Genomic DNA, 19027 nt, shown 5'->3' with positions numbered 1-19027 from the left:
ACCTACTATCACTGGTCATGATCAGATGATTATATACCCTTTGCTTAAGAGACAGCACAAGCTTGCTAACCTGCATGGGGACCGATTGTTTCACAATACCAGTGACATGTAAGTAACCTTCCATGTGAACCCACCTGTTGGTTAGCAGCATCAGTGCAGCTGAGGTGCATGTGACCAGGCCGCAAGCAGCAGCTGCAGCGGGACGGGTCAAAGTTGTTGGGCTGGAACCTGTGGCAGTAATAGTCCTCACCACAGAGGGACATGTTGCTGCTGCTGGATCTCCCCTGTCACCGGCCAGTGGTACAGCTCACAGTGTGGTTTCTCTGAGGCACCTTAGGATGAAAATGATTTTTGTCTGACTGATTATGATTTTAGTAAAATGTTTGTTCACCAGGCTCAGTTCAATAACACCGCTATTACGATCAAGGTAATGGTTACACAGTTAACAGCTAATGGTTAGACCGGCTATAACATCCTAAATTACAGAGATGAAATGGGTTACGTGCTGATATTGGTGAAAGTAAAAAGTAGCTCATTGAAAACATGCTTGGATCAAACGATGGTTGAGTCTACATGGTTTTCAACCAAACTCACTGAAATGATTCCCCTTCTTTCCACGCTTATTCCCACGTTTTTGCCAGTTGAGTCGGCAGTTTTTCAAAGTGCACCTTTTATTGGAAATTTGGAAATGACAAAAAGTAGAACAAACAAAAAAGAACCAGATTCCTCTTCTCGTCTTTGCTGACTGAGCATTTTACTGTGAAAGGTTCCCCAATCTGTCATTGATCATTTGTTCTCTGTAATGGATATGATTTAAAATGTATTGAAGTACAATAGTCAAACACAAATGTGCTGAAGTAAACGTAATATTACTGGCTTTAAGAAATACTCAAAAAAGCTACTCAATTACAGTAACGTGCATAAATTACTTCCACCTCTGCCAGATTAACTGTTCATTGCAGAGTTGTGCATTTAAGTTGAACAGCAGGGCTACAGTTAGTACCAGAGGCATATGATCAAAAATAATTCTGCGTTGTGTTTTTTTTTTTTCCTGTCAATAGAGCTTAGTGAATCATGGATCTATGACACATGCAATATCTCCCAAGTGCAGTTAGTGAACGTTCCTTGAGGCGAAGCACAATTACTCAGACAGCTTGCTGCGTGAAACACACACCACTATCGATGGATACCTTTACACCTCTGGACAGAAAACTGACATAGTGTAACCATTACACAGTATCTCATGAGTGAAGCCTCCTATAGCATCATATATCTACGTCTAGATGCACATACACTCAAATATCTGAAGCTAAATGTGAATTAAAAAAAAAAAAATATATATATATATATATATATATCTACCTCATTAACTCATTCCAAAAAAGGATGAAATAGTGTTTCATGTATTATTTCCAAGGAGAGATCCTTAATTCAAAGCTCGGCTACTGGAGGTCAGGATGAAATTGGTCTGGTGGGATTGTGAGGGCTGTGGAGACTGGGGTCTTTTGTCAGAAAAGACACATTCATTGGTTCTCTCTTGGGCCCAATGTGGAGGCTGTGCCCTATCAAATATCGTCATCTGCAGAGAGAGTGAAACGTGCATCTTACTCCTCTCAACAGGTGTCCTATGGTGGTGGGTCTGTTGTACAGATGGCAGCTTTGACACGGCGGCCTCACACAGAGGAGACATCAGACAGGAGAGAGTTACAACGCCTTGGCATAAGAGTTGCACTCAAACACAACTCGCATAAGAATGAAGACAAAGGTGCAGTATCCAAAGCTGCTGAGGCCTGATTGAAGAGACGACCTTTTACAAAACTGACAAAAACTGTGAAATAAGCACATCGCTGGATTAGACAAACAAACCTCTGCAGTTTTGAATTGTGCACAGAACAGAATGAAAAATAAAAGGACAACTAACACCATATCATGAGTCATTCAGCTGATAATTCTGTTATCCAAGTCTGTCAGATCTACATCTACATAAAATGAGGTAGGGTTATTTTTCTACCTCATGTTTTGCCCCAATCAGACTATACATTTTATAGGCAGTTATTGTTATCATGTATTGTCAGGGCAGTTTACGCTGGTCCCTGTCAGTTATTTGAGGCAGATCTTGAACACACAAATTCTGCAGCGCTGTTTTGTGCCAAATTTCTATGAGTAAGTGTGTATCTGAAGGCTGTTTGCTTCATTACTTCTTCAGCAGATCCCATCAAAATGTTGCACTGTGACTGATGTCTCGTGGGGATATCGTCGTTTGAACAAGCCACCAGAGGGGGCCTGTATCTTGATAGAACAAGGTGTGTGTGTGTGTGTGTGTGTGTGTGTGTGTGTGTGTGTAGATAAGTGAATGTACATACTGGCATGCATAGTCAACTATCACACCATCAGAGCCAACAGGCACATACATGTAAGGATGAATACATGCTCATATTTTTGTTATCCTCTCTCTCTTTATGTGTCTGTCTGTCTCTCTTTCTGTCTCTCCCGTTATCTGAGGTGCACACACACACCTGAGCAAACACAGTTTAAGATCATGCGCTATATCTGCTTGTAGATCCTACTCTGGTCATCATTTGCAGAGATGATGTGTATTTATAGATGTACTTTACTCTGTGAAGTACGTCTATATTAAGAAAAGAGGTGAGAATTGAGTGCTCAGGCCCAGTTTCTCAAGTTGAACCCGCCTTAAAAAAAAAAAAAGTCAAAGGTTTGTGATGATTAATTGGATCCTCAGTAATTGAGTTTTATGGATCTAGCTTGTTAGTCCATTTACACAATCAAATTAAACCCCTAAGATAGGACTACGATGCATTTCTGGCAAGCAAAATGGAAACTAATAAGAGTTTTTCTGCTTTCACTTTTACAGTGTCACAGTTGCATAGTTACACTCAGTTGCTCTGGCAACAATTGCCATAATGTGAGAGGAGATCCAGTATCCATGGCAATGGAGTCTGAAAAGTTCAGCATGCACAACTTTAGACTCGCAGGAAGGTAAACACATTTAATGAGTGTGTTAAAGTTCATCCAAGTGCATAATTATGATACAAGTTCTTTGTTATTTTTGTGATTTGCTTTCATAATATCCCCAGAGTGCTATTTTTTTTTTTTTACTACTTCAGCAATTCATATGTGTGTTTAGTTAGCACATAAAAACAAAGGAAAATGAAAGACAGCATTCAACAGGCCAAGCTTGAATGCTTTTTAATAGATTTTGAATTCTTGTACAGGTGAACAATTAAAGGTATGCACTGGAAGACAGAGTGTCCTCATCTCTTTCTGTAGACATATTTGGGATAGCCTGTATATTGTTACTGACATACACAAGAAAGAGGGTTCAAAACACACTCACCTCATTAGGACTATCATCAAAACTGTCTCTGATGTACTTCACAACTGTTAAATTTCTACTAAATACTTACACAAACTGGCTATTAAGTTACAAAAAACCTCTCAACTCTGAGATTAAAGATAGGAGTGCTTTGCCTGTGGCCAGTGTGTCAGTGTGTTCCTCCTTATCAGACTCAAAGGAGCATCACATGCCTCATTAGTTTGATTTACTGAAGCGGTGGTGAAATTTCAGAGACAGACAGTCCTTGCGCAATGCCCCCCCCACATGTCTCAGTGTATTACACCCAGTGCTACTTGTGATGTAAGTACAATTGGTGGTAATGTCCTTTTATATCACAAGAACAGTATCAGAGCTATAGATAGCCTACAAAAATATTACTAACATTTTCACCAGTTGCGACTATTGGCTCTGTGCTTGTAATAATGTATTAAAAACGGTAAAGATTTCCTTATTGAAAACACAGAGTGGGTGAAAACCTACCAACCATTGTGAAATCTATTATGTGGTTATGTGATATCAATTTGTGAATTTCAGGACACACTCTATTGATGTTTTTAGGGCAGGCACGCCTCCACATTCATGTCTGTCTTTTCTCAATGAACAAGAAGACACGCCTCCTGCTCATGACATATCAGGTCCAGCTGTGATGTCTGCCCCCATTTCAAACCCCTGATAAAACCAGTTGTTTCTATTTTAATTCTCTGTGCAGCCATAGTAGAATAAAAGTTTTTTTTTCTTTCTTTTTTTTTTTTTTTTTAACAAATTACCAAAAGGGTCCTGCTCCTATTCTGCGCATGTGTGCCTGAAGCTTGTTGTTTGTTGGAGGCATTTGACTAACATTTTTACATTCAGAACACCATCAGTCCTTGAAATACTGCCTTGCACAGTGTGTAGTGGGATACTGGATTATTCCTCTTGAAGGAAAGCCTCTAGTTGTTTGTGGAATGAATGAGGTGGAAATCTATTTTGCAGTCTGCACTTGAGATTCTCTCATAAAAGTTCAATGGTCTTTACAGCAGATCTGCTGATTTAGGAGACTCTTGAATCTTGAAACTGTGGTGTGGACGGTGGAAATGCCATACTGGAATGCAAGAACCTCTTCAGGGAACAATGTGTGCAGCACATGCTGTGCCTCGTCCTATAAAATGGTCTCATATTCGTTGGCCATTATTCAACTATGCAGTTATTGGACTCAATGACCCCTCGGACTGTGCTTCTCAATTGGTCTATTCTCAAGATCCACATTTGTCTGTGGTCATTTATTCACGGTCCACAATAGGTCTTCAGAGCCATATTGCAATTTTTTTCCAGACATCAGTAATACACTAATAGGCTGAATAATAACAAGACAATAAAATATTTAGTTGCTTTTCTGAGAAGGATACATTTTCCTGCACTACAGGTTGGCCATGGCTTGTTATGTTACAGTCCTTTGTTGGATCTAAATGTTTGTTTGTTTGTTTTTCAGACAGTATCTTTGGAAGAGATAAAAAAAAAACACCAGATGCATGGGAAAATGTTCAAAACAAAACCACTGGAATGGGAAAGGAATTTCAAAATAAGAGTGCTCTCCTGAAATTTCATTATATTTCAAATAACTGGGTTTCCATGTTTGTATTTATTTATTTATTTATTGGAAGTGGACCCATATGCTCCATAGTCCACTCAGAACCGCTCTGTGGTCCACTTTTGGGCCCTGACCCACCAAGTGAGAACCACTGCCTTAGAAGATAGCTGCCCGTACCATTTCAGATCCACCATCATGTCGAATATTTTACAACAGACATTGTGGGGTGAAGATATCCTTTAAATCTATGCAAAAGTGAACCCACCTCGATGTAGGAGAAAGGGTGAAACATGACTCATCAGATCATGCAGTGAAGGGTGACCCCCACTCTCCTGTGTAAAATACAGCTCTGGTCAACAAGTCCTTAGAAACAGGAGGGAGCCTTTAACATGTGGATGGGGCTACAAAACTGTTGGATTTGCACTTTGTCTTTGTTGAAGTGTCATGTTCATACTGAATGACTGTGACCAACTGATGGAAGATTTCATCCAGATATTGTCCATTTCACTTTTCTCTACAGTTCAAATCGACTTTGACGGCTGACAGTAAAAGATGATGTTGAAAGTTCCCTGGTTTCCTGAAAGGTATGTTGTGTCATTTTACATTACTAGATTGTTTTGTTTAGGTTTTTCTCATTGTTTGTGAATTCTTCCCTCTAAATGAGCTTATTCCTTTGTTTATGATGTAATGTTTCTGTATTAGACATTGGAAATATATGCTAGCAGTGCCATTGCTGCTAGCATATATTTCTTTATTTATATTGCTCCTTTGAAAAAACACTCAAAGCCAGCAAGGATGTAATGCTAAGGTTTTTTCAGCTGTTTCCTTTGCTCAGGGCTCCAGGTTTTGTGCTCCTGACACCAGGTTATGCATGTTTGGCCTGCAGGTTCCAAGTGGAAGCCCAACTACAAACACCAGGTTTGTTAAGCTCACAATGCACAGTTTTTGGTGAGACTGTCACAGAGGTATTGATTTATTTCTGTGGTAATGGACCTTGTAAGTGGTGTCAGCATTGCCTTATGGTTCCACAGCATTTCCATGTGACTAATTATCATCTCTGGGCCCGTTTTTAATTCTGGAATTGCAACAACCAGCGCTGGGGGCTGCATCCCAGCACAAGGACAGTGAGGGTGTATCCAAACTCACTTTTTAATCATCTGAGCACAACCTTGGCCACGTGCACTAAGTGTAAAAGGGCTGGAATATAAATAGAGAGGGTTATGGAGATGAATTGCATGCGGCTCATTCTTTTAAGCAGCTGAGTAAGCACGATGGCACATAATGAAAACACCAGGAGAAATTCACTTTATTTTGGCTACTCACTTTTCTACCAAAATAGCAACATGGTGCCCCATGCTTCTTCATTTCAACAGGCTACATCTGCCATTTTGGCATGCCACCCAGCGTGCAAGCACAAAAGTAGCCCACCGCATGAACGGGCAAGCATGGCTTCTATTTTTACGCTCTGGGGTGTCTTTGCTCAATAATGCATTTCTGTCGTCAATCAAATGTGCACTTCAGTGGAAAGCACTTTGAACTGCATTTTATATGTATGAAATTTGCTATATAAATAAAGTTTGATTGATTGTTTCAAGGTCACCAAAACAACAATTTGGCGTGCGCTGCTGCACCCATGCACAAAAACAGGGCCCGCTGTCACCGCTCTCTGTTTATTCAGGCTTTTCAAATATTGTATGTTTTTACCTTTGGATTGGATTGGGTTATTTTATTTCTGTGTCCAATTTCAAACTTTTTTTGTAAAGCAAATCAGTCGGTTGCTAACAGGTGGTTTATGGCAAACTAAAAACCTGCCACTAACAGGACTTTCTTCCCTCTGGCAACAACAGCAGATTTGAGCATGCCCTTGTCTGATCCTTAAAAAATACATCAACCAGACAAACAGATATTATGACGTAGGAGTTGTAAGTTTGCTTGAGTGTTATGAAATGCTACGTTCAGAGTGTGTTTTGTGACACAGAAACTCAGCTAGGTGATCTGAGCCCAAGTGTTTCACCTGCTAAATAACTGCTTCGATTTGGAAGTGGTTACAGAAATCATTTAACCAGGTAACTTACACTGAACACAGACAGCATTTATGGAAAAACCTGTTAATTTTTCTCTTTATTTTAAAAATCCGAGAAATTACCAAAAGAAACAAAAACAAACAACCACAATAACAACAACAAAAACCTGAAAACTGGCAAAAATTGCAAATATATTACAATTACAAACAAGAACAGAAAATTATGGGTGAAGTAGTAGTAATATTATAGAAATCAAGAAAAAATATTACCATTACAATTACCCATTGAAATTTAAATTACCATAAAATTTTACAACTCTTTTTTCTTAAAAAAAAAAAAAGGGGGGGGGGGGGGGGGGGGGGGGGGTAAGTTGAGGAATTCAGTCCACCTTCACTCTACAGTTGTGTTCAGGCTCTGTAAAGTCAGGAGTCTCTGCAGGCACATGGTGTTTCGTCCTGGGTCACATGTCTCTGCCCTGTTTTTACTGGAACAAAAACAATTTGAAAACACTTGACAGAAAAACAAAGAAACAGGTATCTCTAACAAGGTGTCTCAAAATAGAAGGACCGCTCACAGATTACTGAATCAATCCCATCTCTCTCATCACAGCATGGAGGGCAAACATTGATCCACTCCTAACCCTAGTCCTAATCCTAACCCAAGGCAAGTATTGATCTTGACCAGCACTCCTACTCTTACATACCGAGAGCAAACTCCTGAACTCAGTAACCCTAACTCTTTCTCACTGTCACATGAATGAGGTCTCATAATTTATTTGCCCATGTTCTATGATTTATGCACAGCAGGTATTTATCACATCAAATCTGGCCTCACAAACAGGACAGAGGCAGAGATCGGCGTCCCGTGTCACAGATCCTGTTGTTTCCTCTGTGCTATGAAATATCCATTTTGATTGACATCCTCAAACCTGAGGTGCCAGTTGATGTGAGACACGGTTACATCACCACCAACGCCAGATCAGTCGATACTCTGCCACCGAAATCTGCTGACAGACCAGTTTCAGCGCTTCACATTGTATTACAACAATTGGTTGCAACAATTTTACAGAAAACTGAACATTCACTAGTGTTATCTTTAGCACACCATCACTGTAAGAGTCAAAAGTTAGGATGTAAAACAACTAAAAACAATTTTTCAGTTTATCAAATCATCAATCAAAAAACACTCCACAGACCTTGAAATCTTCAGTGGGCTCAAGAACAATATAGATACCAGTCTTTTTTGTACTTGTTTTTCATTCTAGCCTTGATTTTTATGTATTACTCTTTTAATCTTATACATTTCTATATTAAAACCCTTCTGCCACACATTGGGCCAACTCCTGTTGTTTTTAAATGTGCTATATAAATAAAAGTAACTGGACTTATGTTGAAGAGAAATACTTTTGTCCAGTCTTAGTCTGCACTTTTGTCTTGAATAACCACTTTGTTATGTAAGCCCAACTTTAAAGAAACTAAAACTGCAGTCCGTGTCGACACTGGAAACCAAATGTTGCCAAATATAGGCATGAATTCCTGCAGGTCTTTCTTTTTTTGTTGGACTCAGTTTTTTTCCCTCATGAAATGCTGAATAGCAGTGTATTGAGAAAGTTCATGATGGAGAGCTACATTACAAAGTAATAATGATAATAATGATAAAAGGTTAAAACGACGTGTTGGTGTAGTTATAGTGCTGAAACCCACACTGAATACAGTACTTATTTAGAGTAAAGTTATGCATCCACCGGGAGTGATTGGCCTCTAGTTCCCTCCCACCCCCCTCGGCCTGCTTTTCTAAAAACATGTTGACCTGGATCTGCTTTCAAAGTGAGAAATGAGGTGGCTGCCTGCTTCCAAGTAAATTGGCTCTCATGGCGTACGAGGGGGAGTCATCAGGCAGGGCCACTGAGACGCTCGGCGCTACAGAAAATAGCTCCATCATCTGCTTAAACTGGAAAACTTTGATGGGAAGAGATTTTGTAATGGTGTTTAGGGCTTTTGGTGTTGATTTCCATCATCGAGTTTTTTTTAAATTGAGTTTTGCACCGGGAAAAGTTGTATGTGTGTGCGTGTGTGTGTGTGTGTGTGTGCTTTTCGATGCAGCTGTATTGTATGCGGCAGCTGATGAGCACAAGTGATGGATAATCTTGATGGTGACAGAGATATAAAACTGCCCTCGGCGGGATGTGCTCCAAAACAGCATTAATATCTGACTGCCACCTAGATTAGTTCTATTTCTGTACACAGATGACCACGCTGGCAGTGAGGACGGTCTTTCCTTCACCTCAGCGAGTTTCATGTCACACTTTATGACTCAGTACGCACTAATTAGAGGGTCTACTATGGGGCGCACTCCTTTGCATTTGTTGTTGCAAGAAGATTTTTTTCATTATCATATTTATTATCATTATTGCAGTGTATCAGTACACAGCCTACATCTTTTTTTCAAGTGCAAGAGGCACCTATCTGAGTGTATAGCTTATTTTAAAACTTTTAGTTGAATCATACAAGGAAACTGCAGTGTTTGCCATGCAACAAAAATGGTAACAACGTTCATTTCATTCAGACTTGAATGAAGGACACTGCGTTCTTCAAAGTGTGAGTCCTTTTCAACCCGCTCACTCCCTCGGAGCACCATTTTTTCACAGCCTAACCTTTGGCCCATGCCCACTCTATTGCGTGTCGTAGTACTGTGCCCCAACCAACCCACCCCCACTCGTTCTGCCTTTCTCCTTCCTGTTTTCCCCCTGCTCTCCTCCAGATTCCCTCTCTCTCTCTCTCTCTCTCTCCCTCTCCCTCTCCCTCTCTTTGTACAATGCAACATGCAACACCCACCAGTTCTCTCACAAAACGAAAAAGACAGGACTTTTAAAAATAAATTGCGTGGAGAGAGTGTGTGCGTGTGTGTTTATATGTGTGAGGGAGAAAGAGCTGAAAGAAGGGAAAAATAAAGGTTTCCATGGAAACTATAGAGTTGTGTCTAATTGGCAATAACATCTCATAGAGGTCTGAAATAAGAAACCATAAAGCTGTGCTCATACGCCTTCGACATGTTTGACAATGAACACTCAACAAACACTTATTTACTGAAGTGACTGATGGAATTAATCAGGTGCCACAAGTTTAAATGTCATTGCTGACATTTCTTTATGTGATGAATTGTTCTCGTAAAGGAGATGTCATTTTGGCTCACAGGTAACACTGATTTTACTCAGTCTCCCACACAGGAAATCAAGCTGCCAAAGGAATATCCCTCTTTTCAAGGGAGACATTAAGAGCGGCACGGTTTGAGGCAGAGCTACAGTGCTGCAGATATTCACATCAACTCAGATATCCTTGATGTAGATTCACCACTCCTCTGATTCACTGTGACCCACAGATCAAAAACTGAAGTTCAGCTCTTCATTTTCAGAGATAATTTACAAAGAAAGGTCACAGTAAATTGAAGAGAAAGTGGTCACAAATCAGTATGTTACATAATCCGAGGTCAGACAGACAAAAGACGAAATCTCACTTAAATAAATTTGACTTAATCGCCTCCTTGAAGATGATGGCAGTGCATTAAGAGAAGTATTGCAGGCAACAAAAAGCAAACTTCACCCTGCATGGAGGCAATTTACATCAACCTCTCAGGAAAAACAAAATGACAGCATACATTATCTACAGCTATTTGTGTAATGGCTTGCAAAAGCAGACAAGATGGTTTGAACTGAAAATCTGTTTCACACCACTGGCACAATACATTTTTAATGAACTCTGCCCATTACTTTTTTACACTTTGGTTGTTAGCAGAGTGCTGTGACTGCAGGCTGAGGGTGCTGAAAGGTCAAGGTGCCTGGAGAGGAGAGGAAACAGTGAACTGGTAGAAGCTGCAGAGATCATGGCAATTACTCTCTTCCGCCTCTCTGATTATCTTCAGGGGACTGGCTATTCATTTATCATGGTTGACAGTGCAAGCAGTTCATGTCCTCAAAAACAATGCAGATATAATATCCTCTAGTGGACACTTATGAAAAAAAAAAAGAATAGCAATCCTACAATACGTTGTGGGTGGATACATTACAAATATAACAACAATGCTATATGTATATTATAGCTATACCATATAGGAAATAATAATAAAAAAAAAATCCATACAAAACGATGTCAAACTTACACATGATTTCCTATAGGAATATGAAACAGAAAATGAGAAATTAGCCTGCAAGTATGATAAAGTCACTACAAACTCACTGTAGAGAACAACAGACATATCATTAGTCCCCACAGGAATATTATGGGATTATAGGATTATAACAGCAGTGCCATAGGATATAGCTAAAAGAAACTCTTAAGTACAATAAAGTCATTATGAACTCACTATAGAGTTCAAATAACATACAATAAGTCCCTTTAGAGGTATTAGAGGAATACAAGTTTTCTTTTGTTTTTTTGTTTTTTTGTTTGTTTTTTAGGAGGGGGGTCTTTCACTGGAACCCATCAAAAATATCTGTCTGATCTATTTGAGAGTTTGAGAGTGAGAGTCTGAATTACAATACAATGCACTTCTAGACTCTCGGCAAAACAATAGCATATAAATAGGGACGTAATCAGACAGACAGGCGGCCCCCGGTGCGCGCTCTCTCTCTGTCTCTCTGTCTCTCTCTCTCTCTTTCACACACACACACTCACATACACACACACGCACACACAGTGCAGGAGAGATGCGCACCAGGCTAGAGACCCAGTTTAGGACTATGGAGCAGCAAGACCTCATGCTGAATGGAGAGATGTCCAACTTTGTGAAAGAGCAACTGGGGAACAGATTTATGCAAACTGCGTCTGCCTTGTAAAAAGAAACCGGAGAGACTGCACCAGAATTAAACCTTGGGCTATTTAATAAGATGAAACCAACGTTGTTTTGCTCTTTTTCAAGTGATTCCGACCACACTAACACCAGGTGAGTGTTTGATATTTTTTGTATTTGTATCTGTATTTATTTCGATAACGCACTGTTGCACATCCAAAGTAATACGGCAATCCCCTGGGCGCGTTTTGTATTTGCCATGAAAACAACTTACCAAGAAGGTTTGATGTTTGGGCAACTTTTTTTTCCGGAGTAAGTTACAAAAATTGATTATAAACGGATAAAGTCTGAAACTCAGCTCCTGCAAAACTTACCCGTCTCCGCTCTGTCCGTCTCCCAAGAAAATACAAAACGTTCATCCGGCGGAGTTAGTCGGCTGTGAGAAATGCGGGGGTGTAAACGGACAGTAAAAGAGATTTTTAAAGGCTAAAATCACTTTCAAGGTTAGAGTGTCGTTCAGCTGCGAGCCGAAATGGATTTCAGGACTGGACAGCTCCCGTGGCCTCACAGCTGCTGCCCTGCCTCGAATCTCCACATTAGTTGTAGGCTACTATTTTGAATCATTTTCTGGCATTTAAACGCACCTGCTCTCTCAAAATGATGGCACATCCAGGAATGCAGAGAGGGCTAAAACAAATTGAATTCATTTTACCCACCTTATATGCAGATATTAGATATTTATGATCAAAAAGGAATAATATATGTCACAGTAACTGGTATCAAACTGATGTAAGTGACTTCTTAAGATATGAAATTTTGGATAATGTGTGGAAAAAAAGGAAGTAAAGTAAATGCTTTTGTGAACATAAGATTGGGTTTTGTTCATCCTGGTCTTTGCTTTAGGAGATCATACTTTGCCTGTGTATTGTATAGAATTTATAAAGGGGTTTTGATGATAAATGGGTCACTTCACTGAATAATGAGTGATACTTTCATTGTTTTCTGTGTGTAGGTAGACTTCAGTTCTTCCTGGAAGATGAGTAATTAGTGCTAAATAAGTGAATGGCTATTATTATGAGCTTCTCCTACACTAAGTACAGGAATCAAGTGCCTCCCACGTTAAGATAAGCCTGCATCTCCCCATGTTTGTTTGTTTATTAAAGGACTATGGAGCATTTGTGTCTCTCAAATATTAGCTTGAAGACAGTATGTTGTAAAGACAGAGAAAAAAAGAGAGAAAAAACAGACAGCATGGCATGAACTAATGTAATTGCTTATATTTTTTCAACCACCACATTGCAAAATCATTCATACTGTCCTTGCATGGAGAGCTAGCCTTAAGGAATCTTAGGCTTTCACATGTGTAAATCTTCTATATTTTTCTGTAGATGACATTACATAATACTGTAGCATTCTCTGATGCCATAATCTTGTCAAATTCATCTGAATATTTTCTCCGCTCCCTCCAACTCTGATTAACGCAAGCCTGTGTCATACCCTCCTGTTTAACCTATGTCTCGCATCGTTTCATCTTCTTTCTTTCTTTCTTTCTTTCTTTCTTTCTTTCTTTCTTTCTTTCCCCTACCCCCCGTCCCTTTTCTGATGATCTGGCAAGCAAAAGGGCTTAAGACAGGTCACGTAATGACTACCATCTACCTTTCTTATCTTGGGAGATTAAGGGAAGAGTAATCCCTCCATCCTTTTCTTTGCATTGGGATTATGCTGAAATGTATGTTGATTTGATTCGTCTGACGTAGCTGCATGCACAATCTGTTAGAGACACCAATGTTCCTCTCAGGATCATTCCATGTGTGTTGATGTTTATCCATGTTATGTTGGAGAGATTTGGGTTGAGGTTTTGTTGGGAATTGTTGGAGTGTATCAGTGGGTGATAACTGGTAGCAAATAGCATCTTGTGTCTTCATTTGTGTGTGTGTGTCCACGGGTGTCTGTGTGAATAGTGTGGTGGTCTGTGGTTCCCTCAAGAGAGACTCCACTCTGTGCAAAATGTTGCTCCTCTCCTTTCCTCTCCTCTCTTTGTGATTAATGTCCTCCCAGTTGTGTCACAAAATAAACTATCAGCACACATGCAAAACTCAGTGGATTGGCCCGTAGAGACATGAGAGAGGTTCCTATGGAGACGGCTAATAACTGTGATCAACCATTAATTACCGCGACTCTCCCCTCAGGGACTAGCAGCTCCTGTCAGCTAAGAGGGGGAAAAAAACTCATCATCCAGGTATATGATGACAGCAGCTGGGTATTGCAGTGCAGTATTCTCCCTGAATGTTTGTCCAGGTTTATTCATGTCAGGTAATTGGCCACCCACATTTTGGGCACGTTCACATATGGTCTTCAAAATAGAAAAGAAACCTGCTGGAATTTTCTGACATTATTATAACACAAATCTTAAATTGTGTGTTTGTAAAATGATCAAATGAAGCTTTACTGCTCCAAAATACATGTTTAGCTGTCATGTATTGCCAGTGCTTCAGTCTGCAATCCCCGACAAGCATCATGTAAACAAAGCAACTGGTATGGTACACATGTTTCAATAGGGGTCCATACTACAATTATGGATTGGGCCTTTGAGCAGCAATAGATGTATTGACTCTTGGATTCACTGTTTATGGATTTTGAGTTTTGCTTGGCAGAGGCCAGTGCTGATGTGCAGAAAATGACATAATCGCATGCATAATTCTTAGGAATTAACTACACAAAGGATCTTATTTTTCCTTGAGCAATCTCAGTAAAATGTAAAGTGTCTCCATTGGAAACATCATCCCAATAGACCCACTTCCAACTTTATTTCTGATCGCTTGATGACGCCAGTGGGAGCCACATGGGACTGACCTGTGCACCTCAGCATGTTATCTGACCTTGTATAAACCGTGACGAAAGTTGATGACATCACATGAAGACCTCTCTTGTCCAGCTGTGAGTGTGATGGAGTTGACATAATCATCTGCCTTTTTAATCCAGTTGAGAAACACCCTTCATCTGGCCAATCAACTATCTGAGTAACATAACATAACAGCTGTCCTGGTTGTATTAAGACAAGAAGCATCACGCAAGGATTTTCCACAGCTGATACTGCACAGTACCAAATCCCACCAAACTTTGTGTGCGTGTGTGTGTGTGTGTGTGTTTTCTTTTTTTTTTTTTCTTTTTTTGCATTTGGGTGTGTGAGAGCATGTCTGTGCACATGTGTTTGTTTGTATTTCTGTTTTTTGCGTCAGTGTCTGCATTTCTTATTGACATGACAGCAATATTGAACATAGCCTTTTAAAAGGCATTTATCAAAAATACTCCCAAGACAATCCATTACTACCTTGGTTAATGCTTCCCTGTCAACTTATTCACGTCATCCAAAGTGATCCATTCACCAATAAATTGTGTGTTGTGTGTGATTGTCCTTCTAGTCATTATGCAACCTGGTGCTTTTTGGTTCTCCTGGCTCCCAGCTTGCTGACATAATAAGCTTAGTGAAACCATCCTCTAACCTTGTCGTCACGCCAAACAGCAGATCAATTGTTCCCCTGACAGTAGATTGTCACTGATTCACATCTTTTTCAGACCTTTGCCCCTTCCAATGCCGGTCTGTGTGTTTTTTTTCCACCCCTAGTTGGCCTGAAGGTCCCTGTGGCTAACCACTAGCAAGGACCTAATCAATAGGCTTTCATTACACATAACTGTTTGGTCTGCCCTGTGCGTGTGGGTATGGCCACAATTTGCACTGAAAGATTTTTGATTCTGGTGTTTGGTTTTGTGGGTTCAAGAATTAGCAGGTGTTAACACCATTTTTGTTTGTTATATTATGTGATTAATTATGGAAAAAAAAACATTCTTGCACTGTGCAGATCAAAGATTAAAATGTGTTAACCCCCTGTGGTTTATTGTTTTAATTTATTTTACAGAAAATGTATCATGTGGAGGCAGTGCTGATATTCACTACAAGACAGACCTGAGCCCAGCCACAGTACTTTAATGGTTGGAACTGCCCGCCCCAACCTACATTACTGCCCTCGCAGACACAGCCTGATGATCACTGGTGCCATGGGAGCGGTGCGAGTCAACCGGTAAGAGGGAATGGGACACTCATGATGTCAATGGCCACACGTGTTTTCTTCCTTTATAATGCAACTGTCAGAAATAGCTGCAAATTCACCCAAGCCGCTGCTTCCTAGAAGAAGCAAAAGGTAAACACTGATGAATTATTTGTTAAAGAATTTGAAAGTATTAAGATGTCATCTCATATAATGAGAGGACAGCAACTCCCAAGTATGAACAACAACAGTTTCTTCAACCCATGAATACTCTTCTTTATTAACTGAAAGAGAAGGTTTAAAAACAGAATATATGCATGCCTCATCACCACATTTTGTCTTTATCAAAGGTACTAATGCTGAATGCCAGCCAACATTATGTATCTCCTCTGACACATTGCAAAACTGTTGTGTTTGGATTGCTATTTCCCTTTTCCCCTCCCTTGTGTGGGAAAAAGGGTATTAACACTCACGGTGTAATGATGACCTCCACATGTTTTTCCACCTGATTTCACTTTGGGTTAGAGGTGATAAATAATGAGGGCTGGCACTCAACACTCAGACTTTTGAAAAGAACAAAATGTTAAAACATAGCAAGCCTTTATTTTTCACTGTCGTTTAATCAATGCAGAGGAGTAATTTTTGTTTGTTGCAGCTCATTCTTGGGAGTTGCTGCCTTCTCAGTGTATGATGCTACTTCTCAGTGTTTGGCTGATTTGGTAGTGGCAGCACACCGGTATTTGTTTTTTTTTTTTTTTCCAGTAGGGATCAAGTTCTCCTGAACTCACTTTCCTCCCGCTGTTCCTGCAGATACAGCATTGTATCCACAAATGAAGATGCCCTGAAGATCTCCACCCTGGGACTCCACAATGGCCATGGGCCCTTGTCACAGCAGTCACTAGCAGGGGCCCGCTTGGGTGTTGAAGGAGGAGGAGGAGGAGGAGGAGGTGAGTGTCCAAGTGAGGAAGGAAGAGGGACATTATCCCTGCGGGTGAACAGTGAGCCTGTTCTCCACAACGGTCGTCGTACTTCCCCTTCATGTCGCTTGGGTCTGGATCTCGGCATTGGCCGCCTGCGCAGCCGCTTTGTGAAGAAGAATGGCCAGTGCAACGTGGTGTTCAATAACATGGAAGACAAGCCAAGACGCTACCTGGCTGACATCTTCACCACCTGTGTGGACATCCGCTGGCGTTACATGCTGCTCATCTTCACCACCACCTTCCTTCTCTCCTGGCTGGTGTTTGGCCTCGTCTTCTGGGGAGTGGCTCTGGCCCATGGTGATTTTGACCTCCGAGGCCCACTTGGGCAAGCGGAGACTCTAGGTGTCGTAGAAGGCAGGAATGACTGGCGGCCATGTATTCTCCATGTCCAAGGCTTTATTGGAGCATTCCTCTTCTCTATAGAGACCCAGACTACCATTGGATATGGGTTCCGGTGTGTCACTGAAGAGTGTCCAGTCGCTGTGGTGACTGTGGTGGTGCAGTCCATCGTCGGCTGCATTATCGACTCATTCATGATAGGTACCATCATGGCAAAGATGGTGCGGCCCAAAAAGCGTGCACAGACTTTGCTGTTTTCGCATCACGCCGTCATCGCACTGCGTGATGGCAAATTGTGCCTCATGTGGCGCCTGGGAAACATGCGCAAGAGCCACATCGTAGAGGCCCATGTTCGTGCACAGCTCATTCGGCCACATGTGACGCTTGAGGGCGAGTATCTACCTTTAGAACAAACAGACATTGATGTTGGTTATGACGATGGGCTGGATCGGCTTTTTCTGGTGTCACCGCTTGTGGTGGTCCACGAAATCAATGAGAGCAGTCCTCTGTATAACCTGAGCCGCACTGACCTGCAGAGCGAAGACTTTGAGATCGTGGTGATCCTGGAGGGGATGGTGGAGGCCACAGCCATGACGACTCAGGCCCGTAGCTCCTATTTGGCCAAGGAGATCTTGTGGGGTCACCGCTTCGAGCCCTTGGTCTTTGAGAAGGGGGACCGCTACCATGTGGACTATTCTCGCTTCCATAAGACCTACGAAGTGCCATCCACACCTCAGTGCAGTGCCAGGGAGCTGAGCCAGATGGGGAGTCATGGAGGGCAGTCTTCATGTTCCACCTCCACTTACTCCCGGTCTCCGTCACCATTTGCCCCACGGGCGTCCCGCCACCTTCTGGCGCCACACTCCCCCAGTGCATTCTGCTATGAGAATGAGGTAGCCCTGTGCTGCCGGGAGGAGGAAGAAGAAGAGGATGCGAAGGAGGAGACACAAAGCCTCGGTGGCATAGACGAGAGAGAGGGACAGAAGAGAGATGACGTTCAAATGGGATTCAAGGAGAGGTTTGTGGAGGAGCAGACAGTGGAGATGCTGTGTGTTCTGGACATAGAGAGTCAAATTAACTTTAACAGACTACAGCCAGCCGTACCATCATACATCAGCAGGGAGTCAGGAGTTTAAAGCCAATCAATGGTTAATTGCTGGAATGAACAATGTGCCCTTCCGTTTGTTTGTTTTTTCTTTGTCTGTGACTGTGTGCATCCAACCAAAGTACTGGGATAGTGTAAAAATAGAATCATAATGGATGCAATCTAAATTGTAAGTTTGGTAAAAGAGAACAAAATCTACACAGCTTTAGCTCATAATTTGGTTTAAGGCATTGTGAACTTGTGCCATGCATCAGCTGCCTATACAGCATACAATTCATTTTCTTTGAAAACAGCTCTCTGGGTTCTTTGAAATCAAGGTGGTTTGAAAGACATTGATTTGATTTATTTTGTGTGGAATTATGTATGATCTACAGTGATGTTTTGTTTTGGATTTCCATTTAGTCTTTTTGTAGATATGATGTGCTTTGTTTTATTGTCAAAATGGTCACTTTAACTCAAATGTATATATCATATATGTTATGGAAGAGAAAGATCTTCACTTTCTTTAAAAGAAACATGGCACAAAATGCTTTTTGAGTGAATGGGTGTTGCTGACAATGCGCACAATTTATTTTCCAGTGTAAAAATAAATAAGCGATTTCTGTACTTACGGCCGCTCTGTCTTCCTGTTTTAGGTCTGTCATTGTTCATGTTTGATTAATGAGCTCATTTCAGCATCCATTATATCCCATATTAAGATTGGAAAGAAAATAATGTCAAAGCCAGAACTATGAAACAGCACTTAAAAAGTTTTTTTTCATACTTTTATCAATAGAGATAGACACTTTGTAAGAATATGTTGTTTTGTATGAATAAAGCACCTTGT

The 19027-nt window shown here is 40.9% G+C and overlaps 1 protein-coding gene across 1 annotated transcript; it reads left to right on the top strand.

Moving 5' to 3' along the window:
- The first annotated feature begins 11685 nt into the window (after positions 1 to 11685).
- LOC115357186 (ATP-sensitive inward rectifier potassium channel 12-like) lies at positions 11686 to 19027 on the top strand. The gene is made up of 3 exons (XM_030048591.1): positions 11686 to 11884; positions 15649 to 15810; positions 16588 to 19027. The coding sequence occupies exons 2-3, from the start codon at positions 15719 to 15721 to the stop codon at positions 18230 to 18232; spliced, it is 1737 nt and encodes a 578-aa protein (XP_029904451.1). The 5' UTR covers positions 11686 to 11884; positions 15649 to 15718; the 3' UTR covers positions 18233 to 19027.

Source organism: Myripristis murdjan, chromosome 1, assembly GCF_902150065.1.
Source record: "Myripristis murdjan chromosome 1, fMyrMur1.1, whole genome shotgun sequence".
Classification (NCBI taxonomy): domain Eukaryota; kingdom Metazoa; phylum Chordata; class Actinopteri; order Holocentriformes; family Holocentridae; genus Myripristis; species Myripristis murdjan.
This window is presented reverse-complemented; position numbering and strand designations above follow the sequence as displayed.